This window comes from Schistocerca americana, chromosome 1 (assembly GCF_021461395.2).
Source record: "Schistocerca americana isolate TAMUIC-IGC-003095 chromosome 1, iqSchAmer2.1, whole genome shotgun sequence".
Lineage (NCBI taxonomy): Eukaryota > Metazoa > Arthropoda > Insecta > Orthoptera > Acrididae > Schistocerca > Schistocerca americana.
Window position 1 is genome coordinate 1,251,321,360 of NC_060119.1, and position 17,052 is coordinate 1,251,338,411.

General features: G+C 41.0%; 1 protein-coding gene across 3 annotated transcripts in view; it reads right to left on the reverse strand.

The window, feature by feature from the left end:
- Positions 1 to 9,345: 9,345 nt before the first annotated feature.
- LOC124620099 (paired box protein Pax-5-like) overlaps positions 9,346 to 17,052 on the reverse strand; it is a 263,562-nt gene continuing 255,855 nt past the window's right edge. Inside the window, exons 8-9 of one of the 3 annotated variants that reach the window (XM_047146771.1) lie at positions 14,571 to 14,687; positions 9,346 to 11,582 (exon numbers count right to left, since the gene is read on the reverse strand). In XM_047146771.1, coding sequence (XP_047002727.1) covers positions 11,269 to 11,582; positions 14,571 to 14,687 — 431 coding nt within the window. In that variant the 3' untranslated portion in view covers positions 9,346 to 11,268. Of the gene's footprint in view, positions 11,583 to 14,559; positions 14,688 to 17,052 lie in introns of all 3 variants that reach the window. The other 2 variants (XM_047146779.1, XM_047146785.1) reach the window with 2 other exon arrangements.

The window sequence follows — 17,052 nt, forward strand, 5'->3', positions numbered from 1 at the left end:
TTGTATTCCAGTCAGGTTCCTTTCAGAGTATGCTGATGCTATAGCTCCATATTTAGCAATTATATACAAGCGCTCGCTCACAGAAAGATCCGTACCTAAAGACTGGAAAATTGCTCAAGTTACACCAATGCCCCAAAACGGAAGTAGGAGTAATCCGCTGAATTACACTCCCATATCACTAACGTCGATTTGCAGTAGCATTTTGGAACACACACTGTATTCGAATATTATGAAGCACCTCGAAGAAAACGATTTATTGACTCATAGTCATCATTGATTAATAAAATATCGTTCTTGCGAAACACAACTAGCTCTTTATAATCGTGAAGTAATGAGTGCTATCGACAGGGTATGTCAAATTAATCCCATATTTTTAGATTTCCAGAAGGCTTTCGACACCGTTCCTCACAAGAGTAGTAGACGGAAAGTCATCGAGTAAAACAGAAGTAATATCCGGCGTTCCCCAAGGAAGTGTTACAGGCCCTCTATTGTTCCTAATCTATATTAGCGATATAGGAGACAATCTTAATAGCCGTCTTAGATTGTTTGCAAATGATGCTGTCATTTCCCGTCTTGTAAAGTCATCAGATGACCAAAACGAATTGCAAAATGATTTAGATGAGGTATCTGTGTGGTGCGAAAAGTGGCAATGACCCTGAATAAAGAAAAGTGTGAAGTTATTCACGTGAGTACTAAAAGAAATCAGCTAAATTTCGATTACGTAATAACAAACACAAATGTGAAGACTGTAAATTCAACGAAATACTTAGGGATTACAATTACAAATATCCTAAATTGGAAGCATCACATAGATAATGTTGTGGGTAGAACAAATCAAAGACTGCGATTCACTGTCAGAGCACTTAGAAGGTGCAACAGATCTACTAAAGAGATTGCTTATACTACACTTGTCTGCAATATTCTGGAGTGTTGCTGCTGTGCGAAGTGGGATCCATATCAGGTGGGACTGGCGGATGACATCGAAAAAGTTCAAGGAAAGGCGGCTCGTTTTATATTATCGCGAAATAGGGGAGATAGTGCCACACACATGATACGTGAGTTGCCGTGGCAAGTCGGCCGCTGTGACCGAGTGGTTCTAGGAGCTTCAGTCCGGAACCCCGCTGCTGCTACGGTCGCAGGTTCGAATCCTGCCTCGGGCATGGATGTGTGTGATGTCCTTAAGTTAGTTAGATTTAAGTAGTTCTAAGTCTAGGGGACTGATGAGCTGAGATGTTAAGTCCCATAGTGCTTACAGCCATTTGAACCCTTTGCAGTGGCAATCATTATAACAAAGGCGTTTTTCGTTGTGATGGGATCTTCTCATGAAATTTCAATCACCAGTTTTTTCCTCCGATTGCGAAAACATTCTGTTGGCACCCACCTACACAGGGAGGAATGATCATCACGATAAAATAAGAGAAATCAGGGCTCGCACAGAAAAATTTAAGTGCTCGTTTTTCCCGAGTGCCGTTCGAGAGTGGAACGGTAGAAAGACAGCTTGAAGGTGGTTCCTGAATCCTCTGCCAGGCACTTAATTATGAATAGCAGAGTAACCATGTAGATGAAGACATTGATGTAGATGCTGTTGCATTGCATTTGTTTGAGATTCTATTCTTAATTACTTGTGAATAAATTGCTGAAGTTCACAAATAGTGTAGACCTACTCCATATCATGGCCACTTAAGACAGTGAATCGCGCATCTCTTGACAGTATTTAATCCGCAAAACACTGTTTCAAGATGCATCATTAATTTCAGGCAATGAGTTTATCAATATGTTTGTGTGATCAAACATGTGCACTCAATAATGTAACACTATTTCCTGTATTTCAACACTTTCTGGTTCTTGTATTTTATTGTTTGAGTAGATTATTTTTATAGCTTGTGGAGGTCTATGAGAAATAATGAATCTTGTAAAAATCAATTCATAGTCCAGAGATAATCTCATATATTTCGTTTGTTTCTATTTTAAGAAGAGGACTGGTACTTTTTATTCCTGTATTATCTGCAGAAAGAACATAATTTACATATCATGGCAATACAAATGCATGATCATTTTTGCATATCAGAAACAACGAAGGACCCATAATAGAACTCTGCAGTACACCCTGACTGACTGAAATTCTGAGCGTTTGATGCTGTGCAATCGACATGAAACTGATGATCTCTGCTTTGTGTCATGCAAATATGATGAAAATCATGAAACTTCTGTGGAAATAACTTCCATTTTACTAATTATGGTGAATCACCTGTCACAGTAAATACAGCCTGTTCAGTTGACTGTCACTTTTGAATTCATATGTTTTGCTACTTTGTTCCTCTATACCAGGGCTTTGTAAAGTCTATTTTATATGATCTTCTCGTAATTTTTTTGAAAATAATGAGATGCATTAGTGATTTTTATTAATGTTAAATCTCCTTTTCTGTAAACTGAGTTAACAATCACATGTTCAAGTCAGTTTCACAAAAAACCACAGTCAAACAATTCATTACATAACATAACATAGTAGAAAATTTCGCTGAAGAATATTAGATAAAGTTACTACTGATTTCATCATAATTATTTTAACATATATTTTTAAGACTGTTGATAAAGTTCAAACTTTTTTTTGAGATGTAGGATGGAGTCGAATTTTATAAAATGTGTTTTGGAATGCTTTTCTAGTAAATTGTAGGCTATCTGGAAAGGAACAGTTCAGACTTAAATTGTCTGATACTGAGAAAAGAGTTACTAACATTTACTACAATTGTGAGATTGTCCTTTAACAGACCATTACACACTTGCAAAGAGGTTTTCTCATTTTCCTAATTTGTTTTTTCTCTCATTTTCTACTGAATTTCAAATAATTATTTCGTTGCTGTAAGTACTTAGTTGTTTTGAAAATACATACATACTAATGCTCAAATAACTTCACTTACAATTTTACAATACAATACAATTTATAATATGGTTTGACTGTGTTGTAGTTTATGTCCCATAATGCTATGTAGAGTCTGTCTTAATACTGTATGATGTTCTGATTTAGGAACATATAATCTACTTCCAAATGTTAATTTATTAAGACCACAACATCAAAGCAGCCAGTGACTATGTTAAGAATCATTGTATTTTTCATTGAAACTAGGTGTGCTGTATACTACTTTCCAGCCTCTATTTCACAAACACTTTTTGGATTCCTTAATTTAATTTAATTTATAGCCCATTTAATTTTTCAGTTTTTTCACTCATGTCACATACTCTTATACTGAAGATCACCATTTTAATATCATGATCTGAGAGATAGATAACTGTAACATTTATGCTGTATTAGTTCAGAGTGAAAATATTGTCAATAGCATTGCCACTGGCACTCATAACTCCTGTTGCAAGTTCTACAAGAGGAGTTCAGGAACTCAAATTAACTAACTATACAGAAGGCATGTTCTAAAAAATATTAAAATCTCCATTTAGTATTATCTCATTCTGTTCAGAAGTTGAGAACATTTCATAACTTTTGTCTCAGGCTGCTTTTTGAATACCTTAAAAATGTAGACTGGAGCTCTGTATATGGCAGCTATTACTATCAACATTCCATAATTTTCTAATTCTGCAGCAAGAACTTCAAAATGCTGATCATTGCAAAATCATTCACATTTTTATTCCTTCAGAATGTATCAGTCAACTCCTTTTTTCCATACTTGATTTGCAGAAACTGAATGCTAAGATACATCTAGCCTTATTCAACATATCTATTTCAGTTGTAATGTGATGTTCAAATATATGCCTTCTATATGATTTATGGACTGCAGTTCATCTAAACAAATCCATCAATATTAATTTTTAACCCTCTGATATCGTTATACAACATATTTGCTTTAGCTTTCCTTTTTTAACAACTTTCAAACTCTATATTTTCGGTTATATTTAATTTTTTTAAATAAATATAGCTGTAAATCTGAGTTTACTCAAAAAAGTTGCTAGCTTTATATGGTTTACCCATAGCTGGCAGTTTATCACCTTAAATATTCTACTACCAGCACAGTCAGTTTCTCTTACTCTCTCCTATTGAGATGTGGGCTATGACTCACCATATCCCACCTGCCAATAGCATCAACAGAAACTAACCACTGCTCATCACTCTAACTGAAACCGTTGATCTAAGGCCATGATGACATAACTCACATATTTTGTCAATTACTATCAATCACAATAACTAAAAACCGAAACAAATTAAACATTTGTTAACTATTAGATTACTTTAGAGGTTTCTTAGTAACACTGCAATTTTCATTCCATGATTTCAATGGAACAAACATATCAAAGAAAACGATTCAGCTTTGCAACTGAAGTTGTCTGAATTGTAGATTTCTATAATTCTTGAATATGAGTAGGACAGTTTTAATAGAATGAACTGCTAAATTTGCAGAGGATCATCTTTAAAGGATTTTTTTACTCTGAAGTCACTTTTGCATGGCCTTAAAATAGTTGTCCAGTACATTATTTCCATATCTAACTGAATATGAATGAAATATTATAGTTAACATAGATGACCACTTCTCAAGTCTTCTCAAAATTCCTTGGGCAAAAATATGTACACCCCTTAACATAGTCTCACTATTTCATACTAATGACTCTCTGAAAGACCTAATATTGCATACATGTGATGTCTGTCAACTGCCACAAAGAGACTATCAACAGACTGCTTGTGTTACAAACTGTTTAAGCAGATGTGTGCAGATATTAACTCATATCTATATTGTTCTTGATTTTGCACAGTGAACTTCCAGTTCCCTAAATTATGATTTAATAAAAATACAGTACTATAAGATGTCAGTCAGCTGAAATATGTAGGATATTTTAAACATAATTTTTGTATGTACAGCCATCCCCAAAATGTTGTGTTAAAAGATTGTTGAATGTAATTGTTTTCTAAAACACACAATGTTCTTTCATAATTTTCAACAGCTATCACTATTTAACCACAGAAACTTAGAATATTCCTCCTATGTTAATGAATAGATAGCATAGCCACTAGATTTTAGTGTGATTTGCTACCATTCTATGAGAAAGTAAAATCATTGACAGAATTCAGCCTCATCATAAGATGTAGCTTTCCAGTCAGTAAATTTGTCTTAGAATCTATGTTACTTGTCTCCAAATGTACAAATTTCTCTCAAACCAAATTTTTGCTAGAAATTAGATCCAAACAAGGGTTGCATAATGTACACTTTTATAAAATCATAATGGGTAATGAAGATAACTATACGCTGATTACGAGAATATGAAGAAAATGGACAAAAATGATGCATTAATGATATCTGAATTCACATATTGAAATGTCCGCCTAATGGAGAAAAGAAGCAAACCTAAATTCGTGATGGTGCTATGACAGGGGATCCGACAGGTGTCATCCAATGAAATGATATGTGGCTTTTGAGAACACTAGTAACTCTCCCAGTTTTACCCACAGACTATCAAAAGAACATGACTTAATTGGGATAAGATTTTAAATGTAACTTTTCTGGTTGTATGATGGTGTACCAGCATTAATGACATTTCAAGTAATAAAAAAAGAGAAATTCCAATCTGTAAGTGGAACTAAAAACTGTATTTGATCGCAATTTTTTTCCTTTGTTTTATGACAGTTGATCTATGAGATCAACAGGTGCCTCTATAAAGGTAAAAAAAAAAATTTAGATTTATCAATGAAAGCATTCTACAACTACATCGATACTCCGCAAGGCACCGTATGGTGCGTGGCGGAGGGTACCCTATACCACTACTTGTCATTTCCTTTCCTGTTCCCCTCGCAAACAGAACGAGGGAAAAACGACCGCCTATATGCCTCCATATGAGCCCTGATTTCTCTTATCTTTTTAGACCTTACAGACAATGTGCGAGGGTGAGTCAAATGAAAACCTTAAATATTTTTTAAATGTTATTTATTATGCAGAAGTGGTACAAAACTGTATCACTTTTCAACATAATCTCCCCCACGCTCAATGCAAGTCCTCCAGCGCTTATAAAGTCCATAAATTCCTCTAGAAAAAAATTCTTTTGGTAGTCCGCGCAACCACTCATGCACTGCGTGGCATACCTCTTCATCAGAACGGAACTTCTTTCCTTCCATTGCATCTTTCAGTGGTCCAAACATGTGGAAATCACTTGGTGATGAGGAATGGCGCCATTTCTTGCTCTCTTCGTTTCCGGTTGGTGGAAGTGAACACAGATTTCGTCCCCAGTAACGATTCTTGCAAGGAAGCCATCACCTTCTCGTTCAAAGCGCCGAAGAAGTTCTTCACAAGCATCAACACGTCGTTCTCTCATTTCAGGAGTCAGTTGCCATGGCACCCATCTTGCAGACACTTTGTGAAACTGGAGCACATCATGCACAATGTGGTGCGCTCACCCATGACTAATCTGTAAACATGCTGCAATGTCATTCAGTGTCACTCGGCGCTTTTCCTTCACTATGGCTTCTACTGCTGCAATGTTCTGTGGAGTCACAACTCGTTGTGCCTGACCAGGACGAGGAGCATCTTCCACGGAAGTCACACCATTTGCGAACTTCCTACTCCATTCGTAGACTTGCTGCTGTGACAAACATGCATCACTATACTGAACCTTCATTCGTCGATGAATTTCAATAGGTTTCGCACCTTCAATACGCAAAAACCGAATAACAGACCGCAGTTCTTCCCTGGTGCAAGTCGCAAGTGGGGCGGCCATCTTTATACTGATACAGTGACGCCATGTGTGCATCTGCACTATGCTACCGCCTACAGGCCATTCTGCACGCCGTTTGTAGCACGCTTACCAACTTACAGGATAACGGTGCGAAATTTCGATTTGTTATTACAAATTAAGGTTTTCATTTGACTCAGCCTCGTATGTACACTATGTGATCCAAAGTATCTGGACACCTGGCTGAAAATGACTTACATGTTCGTGGCGCCCTCCATCGGTAATTCTGAAATTCAATATGGTGCTGGCCCACCCTTAGTCTTCATGAGAGCTTCCACTCTCGCAGGCATACGCTCTATCAGATGCTGGAAGGCTTCTTGGGAAATGGCAGCCCATTCTTCACGGAGTGCTGCACTGAGGAGAGGTATCGATGGCGGTCGGTGAGGCCTAGCACGAAGTCGGCGTTCCAAAACATCCCAAAGGTGTTCAATAGGATTCAGGTCAGGACTCTGTGCACACTAGTCGATTACAGGGATGTTATTGTCGTGTAACCACTCCGCCACGGGCTGTACATTATGAACAGTTGCTCGATCGTGTTGAAAGATGCAATCGCCGTCCCCGAATTGCCCTACAACAGTGGGAAGCAAGAATGTGTTTAAAACTTCAATGTAGGCCTGTGCCGTGTTAGTGCCACGCAAAACAACAAACATAAAAAACACGACCACACCATAACACCGCCTCTGATTTTACTGTTGACACTATACACGCTGGCAGATGACGTTCACCGGACATTCGCCATATCCACACCCTGCCATCGTATCGCCACATTGTGTACCGTGATTCGTCACTCCACACAAATTTTGCCACTGTTCAGTCGTCCAATATTTACGGTCCTTACACGAAGCGAGGCGTTGTTTGGCATTTACCGGCGTGATGTGTGGCTTAAAGCAGCCGCTCGTCCATGATATCCAATTATTCTCACCTCCCGCCTAACTGTCATAGTACTTACAGTGGATCCTGATGCAGTTTGGAATTCCTGTGAAATGGTCTGAATAGATGTCTGCATATTACCCATTATGACATTCTTCAGCTGTCGGTTGTTTCTGTCAGTCAACAGTCGAGGTCGGCCTGTATGCTTTTGTACTGTACGTGTCTCTTCAGGTCTCCACTTCACTATCACATCAGAAAGGAAATTTCGCGTACAGACGTATAACACAGATAACACCCAGTCACCTGTCTCACAATCTCAAATGACTACTGAGGTCGCTGATATGGAGTACCTGGCAGTAGGTGGCAGCACAATGCGCCCACTTTGAAAAACGTTTGTTTTTGGGATATCCGGATGCTCTTGATCGCATGAGTGTATGAGGTACTAAAATCATTTGACAGTCAGCTTGTAATGCCGTTTCTCTAAATTTTCTCTACAGTGTTTCTTGAAAAGAATGTCGCCCTTCCTCCAGGGATTTCCATTTGAGTTTACGAAGCATCTCCGAAACACATGTTGTTCAGACCCACTGGTAACAATCAAGCATTCCGCCTCCGAGTTGCTTCGATGTCTCCCTTCAATCCGACGTGGTAAAGATCCCAAACACTGGAGCAGTCCCCAAGAATAGGTCGCACCATCGTCCTACATTCAGTCTTATTTACAGGTGAACCACGCTTTCCTAACATTCTCCCAATAAACCAAAGTCGACCATTCTTCTTCCCTACCACAGTTCTCACATGCACATTCCATCTCATACTGCTTTGTAACGTTACGCCCAGATATTCAAACGACTTAACTGTGTCAAGCAAATCGCTAGTAATGCGGTATCTGGACATTACAGGTTTGTTCTTCCTACTCGTCCGAATTGACTTACATTTTTCCACATTTAATACTAGCTGCCACTCATCACGCCAACTAGAAAGTTTGTTACGTTGTCTTGTATCTTCCTACAGTCACTCAACTTCGACCCCTTACCATACACCACAGCATCGTAAGCAAACAACCACAGATTGCTGCCCACCATGTCCACCAAATCATTTATGTGTACAGAGAACAACAGCGGTCCTAGGACACTTTTCTGGGACATTCCTGACGATACCCTTGTCTATGATGAACGACTGTGATAGCATATACTACTACTGCTAATATCGTTAACAGACATGATCAGAGAAACAGCTAAAAGGGAACAGATATGTCTCGCTAAACTAGTAAACAAAACATAAAAAAACGTGCGGCTAAGATGGAAACATTAAATTGTGTAGAAACCTAATAAAACTGTGACAAAACACAGCTGACTTGTGTAACCTCACCTTCAGCAATATGCGCTTACACCTGCAGTGTAGCCAACTGAATAGGTTTGACTGCTAGATGACACTTCCTGAATGTTCAGTTTTCAATTGTTTTTTTACAAAAACACTGATGCTGGAATTAAAATCTCCATAACGGATTGTAGGATAAGGTAATAATACAATAAAAGTTGAGTTTGAACAATTCTACAAATTTTACGCAATGGGACTCTACACTTCCATGTGATTATGTCAGACTTCATTAGTATATTAGTGTCTTTTGTACACTATGTAACAGTTCAAACTCAAAACATCAACTCACGCGAGATACTGGTATATCAATAGTTGAATGGTACATGCAGAAAACACATTAATATGAAAATGAGTGGAACAAGCAATTTAGGGAGAAACTTCTTTATTTCTTTACAATAACTGTACGCTATGTAACCTAGTCTAAATGATACCAGATAAAGTGACTGATGCTCTTAGGAATTGGGAAGATGGGAGCAGGAAATTTTTGGAAACGAAGATCAACCGATCGTCGAGGAATATGAAAGGGGCAAAAGGAACTATCGCAATCTTAAAACATAATAACAATTCAATTAAGATTTTTCTCTTTCTCAGATATATAAAAATTAATTTTAAAGATATAGGTCACAATCTTAGTTTTTTATCAATAAAAATTTACTCGCATATTATGTGCAAGGGAATATTGCTAACATCTCTTTGGTAAAAATGAAAAATAAAATATTACACTTTGTTTTACTTATTAAGAAAATAAGCAATAAATAATGTATACATAGAGGCGTGTGTAAGAACCACTTGTCTTGCAGGCGCAACTGTATCTTGGGACAGACACTCTGACTAGGGATGTTAATTGCTTCAGTTTTTACTCAATGAAAGCCTAGTAAAAGTGTTTCTTTTGTCATTCCGCAACACTTCATGTATAACAGTTTTTACACTTAGCCTATTTTTGTTTGCTCAAATTAAAAACAAAAAATGTTGATAATTGCACGAACTTGCATCTCCACCTGCAAGGACCTTCTCAGTATACGTTTAGGGGCCTTAATTTTAATGTTATAATGATTCAGAAACCATAGAGTACCTGCTATGTACTATAATAGTTCAAAAAATACATCCTTAGAGGACATAATTAAGTACTTGCAGGCAGTAGACTGTGTTCTGGTTTCATTTAACATTACTACAAAATTTTTGTAACATACATTTCTTGTGGGAGGAAAACTGAAATTTGTTGTTGATTCTCATTAATTTTTGCTCTTTCCTGTTGGAAGTAAGGTGATTACGATGGTTGCAGTTCTGTTATCACAATGAGCTCTACTGTCAAAATTTCTCAGCCCACAAACTAATTTCAAGAATTTTTCTTTGGTGTACTACCTCCTGGGCTGTTTACATGTACCGGATTGTGTTTTTTCCCTGAAGTACCTCATACTGTGTTTAAATGAGAAGCTGCTGAGCTAATGAAGGTGGCTATTCTTTTTTTTTTCAGAAACATTTACCTAGAGGTTCTTCCAGGTGGGATGCAAGTAGGCCTTAACGACACAATTAAGGATTACTGTTTGTGCAAGTGCGAGATTTGTGAGGAATATTTATATATTATATAAAAAAGAAACATTCGTTAATATGTACATATAATGATATGGAAAAGAGGATTATGATGATAAGGGATATGATAAATCAAGTCTTTGGCTGTTCTGTATACAAAAAATAAAAATCATCTAACTTTCCTTTTAATATTTATATATGTATAAGATGGTCGCATAATTTTACTTCCGGTTGTATATAGGTATAGCTTTGTGGCCGTAGTCTTCACATCGACAGTGTATCCCAGTGGTGTACTCCACAGACACGAAAGGTCGCAGTTCAGAGTGTAACTGCCGTGCAGTCACCAAAGGTCCTATGCCTCCACACTCCGAACACCGACATCGTGGTAGCAGTGGGACGTACGTACAGCACCAGGCGACTCTCTCTTCCTCTCGTGCTGACTAGTCGTCCAGTAGTCAGCAAGTGCCGAGACAGCCTTTTCTCGCGTTCGGTAGAAAGACCGCAGCAGATGAGATCAGTGGCGCAGTCCGGTAGCGCGCAGAGTACGGGGCACTGTGGCAGGTGGTGGGGGAGACTGGTACGAGACCGTCAGCGGTGACGGTGACCGTGATGACGTGGGTCCTCCAGAAGCAGTGTGAGATCAGCGATCGGCCTCTGATGGACTAAGGCTCTGCAGTGTGAGGTCAGAGGCAGGGCGTCAGGCCCCGGGAGGTGGAGACCCCGCCTGGCGCTGGTGAGAGGCTCAGACCAGACCGGCTGGGAGTTCCCGCCTCAGCCCAGCAGGAGGTCCAGCCCCTGGGCCCTGGAGCAGGCGGCGCTGGCGCTGCCTGTGGGAGAGGCCGCGCTGGCGCCAGAGCTGGCCCTCGTGGCCGCCAGCGGCGACCGCGATTCGGAGTGGGCGCAGCTGGCGCGGCCCGCGGCCAGCAGGTGCGCCTGCAGCTGCAGCTGCGGAGGCTCGCAGCCGCCCCCGCCGCCCCCGCAGCCTCCACTGCCGCCCCCGCTGCCACTGCTGCTGCTGCTGCTGCAGCTGCTGCTGGTGCTGCCGGCTCCGCCGCAGCCACCGTACGGATAGTAGGGAGCGCCTGCTGTGGAAAGCACACACTGTCTCAGACACAGGTACCTACTGGCTTATTTTAGAACACGCCTAAGTTTATAACGAACTACAAACGGAAGCCTACGATGATGCAATATACAGAGGTGGGTTTCGCCTTTTGAAACACAGTTGTAATATTATTAGCACTGGATATTAGAAACGTATACTGTTTGTATATCGTCTCAAGTAAATGAGAAAAATCACACTGAAATTTTCACGTTGATTTGCTGTTTGTACAAGGAACAACACCCTGTAAGCCTTGTAAGACTGTCTTTCGCTGAACATGTTACCAGAACTGGAGGGGAACCGTGCTAATAAAGCCATAACAGTGTGCTAGGAATGTGTTATTCAAGATGTCCTTGTTAGGGCTGAGGTCAGATGACATCAGATGCTGCACTAGAAGTTTGCACCCATCAGGTGCACAACTAGTCATCATAATAAATTTCACGTGTGACTCAGTTGTACATGCATTGGAGAACGTTCAAAGCTATAAAACGGTTCGTTCGCAAACAAAGAGGACACACATTGCAACCTTAGTAGGCAAGGAATTCTGATTCGTCTTGTCCCAAGGAATTATTCCACAATCTGAAAATAGCCAAAAACCTCCCCTGTCTTAGAAAGTAATTTCTGCCGCCTCGTGTTTGCTACGACTGCATCTTTCCAACGACTCCCCAGAAACACGTCTTCCATTCTCGGAGAATCCAGCGGCCATGGCCTCAGCTCTCCGCGACCTGCAGTTAGCAGAGGCCTCCTCTGGGGCCGTGGTTCCTCTATCCGACAGCTGCCGCTCTCGCCCTGGCTGGCTTATCTACTCACTGGCTACAGAGTTGGATCGAAGCGTCGGTTTTATCAACACCACTTTCAAAACATTTCTGCCACAATATTGTTGCCTACAAATTTATTAACTGTAGATCAAATCATGTGGCAATGAAAGCTGTACTTGTTCAGGATTAAAGCCTATACGTCCACTCAGTTGCAGGAGAACAGTGTTTTTAAAATACTTTGTCATCGTGTCATGTATGATAGTATTCTTTATCTTAAGTGCCAAAACAGGAAAAGATATGTGCATACACTTTGGACTAGTGACTGCCTCAGAACGGTGATACCCTACTACACCATAACGAAAAAAGAAGAAGGACATTTTTAATATTGAAGATGAAGAGCTTAATTGGGGTAGGACGTCAAACGGGCCGACTTGGAGCAGGAGAGGCACCACAGGACATTTTAATTTCCACTGTCTATACCTTTACAAATAAATTCATAAAACTTTAACAGCATGAGCAGGAAGGATTCAGGATTCATACTCATAGCAGTGGAAGCTCAAAAACGTAACAAACACTTTTTTTTACATGTGAAATTTCATCATTTTTTCACTTATTACTGGCTGCATTTGTTGCTATAGGTACACTTTTCTTCTTAAGTAAGAGAGATTCTTCGATGACTTTTGCACAGCACACAAACCATAGTTACAGGCGTAATAAACTCTAGAATTTATTTAATTTATGAAAAAATTAATGAACTGTTACATTTTAAACTTCATGTTTAGAAAAAATTCAAGTTTTATAGTTAATTATCTCAATTTTTTCCACAGTTTTTTAATAGTTTAGTAAAATTCTAGAGTTTCATACACCTATAACTACTGTTTGTATGCTATGAAAAATTCATCGAAGAATCTCTCTTACTTAGGAAGAAAAGTGTACCTATAGCAACAAATGCAGCCAGTAATAAGTGAAAAAACGATGAAATTTCACATGTAAAAAAAAGGTATTTTGCTACGTTTTTGAACTTCCACTGCGATGAGTGTGAGTCCTCAATCCTTCCTGGTCATGGTGACAAAGTTTTATGAATTTATTTGTAAAAGTATAGACAGTAGAAATTAAAATGTCCTGTGCTGACTCTCCTCCTCCAAGTCGGCCCGTTTGAAGTCCTACCCCCCTTAAAGTAACCTAAACGTAGTAGTAGTTATAACATAAAGCAAACACAGGCAGTTCGTTGGACGACCGAACTCCAGCATCCACGTGAATTCACGCAGGAATTTTCATCCGACATAGTTTCACTGAACAACGAGTAAAATAAATAGAAGAAGTTTACGGGAAGAGAGGAAGTGTCTACAAAAATTCTGAGAAGCTTTGGAATATAGATTATAATGGCTACAGATGATATCAGTCATTTCAGGAAACGAAACTTTTGCCACAAAATGTTCGATCCAGCCCTAACACGACAAAAGTACCAAGTGACATAGACCGTTCAATGCACGCGATTTCCTGTGCTGTGGTTGCAGTATGAGTAAATAAACGTGTAAGTGTCGCATTTCAGCTCCATAGGTTCTGTATTCAAATCTTATTCGGTCCAAGAATGTTTCTCTGTCATTTTTCTCTTCTTTCACCTTTGTATTGTATATGTAAAAATTATTATGGTTAAATGTAATTTGGAGTCCTCCTTGAGCTACAAGTACAGGTTTCCCTGTAACTGGCTGGGTAAGTGAACTGAAAGTTCGGAGGACGGCTAGGGGATGTCACTCCAATAGGATCATGCCTAACAAAGCAATGTGTGACGACTTTATGCCTCGGAAGGAGGTGAATGACGCCACTTTTAACAACTGTTCTGAATGTATTACAAATGTGTCTACTGTTATTTTCGTTTTCGTTATAAGACTAACGTAAACCTGAAATTTTCTCACTTTGGCTTATAGCGTGTGAGTCAACATTTTTGGACCTATTTTTTTTACCATCCCTGCAAGTGTGCATCATCTTCATGACGGAAACACCACGCATATTACCAGACCAGATGAAAGAAAGGAAGTCACATACAGTGAATGAGTCTCGTACGTGTGAAGAAGTTACCGTGAGAGTGTCGTGCTGGCAGAAAGGAGTGGTGCAGGCGAGAGTGCTGTGTGCGGAGTGCTGTGTGAGGCGCCGTCGACAAACTGAGAACCGCTGCCGCCGCTGCTGCCAGCGTGGAATACTCACTGTTTACTTACTGAGTAACCCGCCGGCGCCGTAGCCGTAGGAGCCGTACGTGGACGAGTACTGCGAGTATGGCGGCCCGTACGAGTAATCGCTCACCGGGACGACGCCGGCGCCGCCGCCTGCGCCCACTGCCGACACAAAACACACAGGCTTCCGTCAGGCGACACACCGGGACTGGGGCTCCGCGGGGCTGCGTTCTCGAACCTGCGCTACTTACTGCCCGCATCAACTAGCTCATTAAGCGCAGTTACCAGCAACTTGTTTATCCAAATCCTACATTACACAACTATAATAAGGAAATTGGCACATAAAATAAAAACACACTTTGTTTATTTACATGTTTTAAGCGCATAAACACACTATGAAATATTTTGCAAATTCACTGTAATATTGTTAAATACACAATATGGTAACATATAACATTTCTAATGTCCCCTCCAGGTGCAAGACTAAATAAATTTTTGAGTGAACCCATTCTTGAGGAAGCAACATACAATTGCTTGTGGAAGAAATATGGCGAACTCAGACCCACTTTACGGTACGTAATACACTGCCACTGTGACTCACTGATCGTGAAGGATAAAGCACGTTTAATTGGACACTGCAATCTCATAAGGAGGTAACGAGTTACACGCAGCCTGCCTGTCACCAATTATGTGTATCCTACCTCTCATAGAATTGTTATTATTATTATCATTATTACTGTTATTATTAGACAGTAGACACTATGCGATAGGAGTTTTGTTGAGTTTCCTCCAGGTATGCCACAGCTATGCTTACATGTCACCCCCTTCCTTCCTACTTGCACTGTTCCGGGTACTAGGCATTTGTTATCCCATTAAATATATTTTTCCATATAGCGAGTCATATATTTGCTACGAACGGTGGAGATTGCTCCACGCGTTCCAGACCTTTTCTGGAAAACAAACACACACACACACACACACACACACACACACACACACACAGCCTCCTCGATAACAGGACTTTCTCGTTATTCCTTGAGCCTTGATTCAAGCTTTCAATGTCGCTGATATTGCTATGCATTTCTTCCAAACACCACACATTTTCATTTGTCAAAACATACTCATTTTATTTCAGTCCAGCGCCTCTCAGTAGGGTCACTGATAGCGTCTCACGTCACTGTATCTACAATGATTTGATGGGCAACGACCCACTCATTTCATTTCACTGCATTTAATTAAATGAATATATACATTCGTTGTGGCAGGGTAAGCCACGGATATTCATCAGATTAGTTCCCAATATGCTCCGATTCCCTGACACCCCGTGGGAGAACCTTTGGTTGCAGTGCAGTCCCCAAAAATCACAGGTGGAAATATAAGTCACGACGAGAGTTGGCGTCGGGCCCCGAGCCCGCTGAGACAGCGTAAGAGATTAGGTGACAACTCGCGAAATGCAGAAATCCTCGTTTGAATCCCAATCGAGCACAAATTTTCAGCTGCCACGACGTACTGGAAGAGTCGACTGGGCAGGGACGACGAGCACAGAGCTACGAGCAACATGACTGTGGGCAGTCACCAGGTGAGTGCGTGAAAGTGAGTGCCTTGCCTGCGGAGTAGTGCGCGAAGCCCGGCAGGACGGCAGCGTAGGGCAGCGGCGGGGGCGGCGCGTGGTGCGCGTGGGCGGCGGCGGCGTGCGCGTGGGCGGCGCCGGCCGGCTGCAGCACCGTCAGGCCCGGCGACGCGGGCGGCGGGTCGGCAGGCAGCGACAGCGGCAGCCCGGGAGACGAACCCGCGCCCACCGGCTCGGAGCCCGCGCTCGCGCTCGCGCTGGAGCCGCCCCCGGGGCCCGGCGACGGGTACGAGCCCCCGCCTCCGCCTCCGCCTCCGCTCTCTGCGCCGCAGAGGACACGCGGTGAGCGGCCGTCCGCCGTCCCAGCGCCCCGCCGCGCCGCTACCAGCCGCCGCCTCCCTAGCCGCCCTACAGTCCTCTACACATCCTCCGTCTCACACGATGAGCCAGCGAGTGATCCACACACAGTCTACAACCGTAGCAGAATACTGTATCTGACGTCTACTTTTGTGGTCTTCAGTCCGAACAATGATTTGTTGCAACTGTGCACGCTTGTCTACGAGGCGCAAACTAAATTAATCATTCTCTCGCAACTCAGGATGTGTCCTACCAACCTGTCCCTTATTTTTATTTTAGTTGTGTCATAAAGCTGTTTTCTGTCCAACTCGATTCGCTAGTTAACCAATATATTCATCGGATCTTCTTAAATTCATATTTGTTTTTGTTTACTATTGCCAAATCAAAAAATATATCCTCCTTACTTTTGCCATTCTCATTCATCTTTTGCCCAAATAGCAAAACTGGTGCACTATTTGCAATGTATGTTTGAATCATGCAATCACTCAGCATCACCCGAATTAAGTCGACTTCGTGCCATTATCCTTCTCTTACATTTGTTGATGCACATACTTTAACCTGTTTTCAAGACACTATATATTCCCTTCAAACTGATCCATC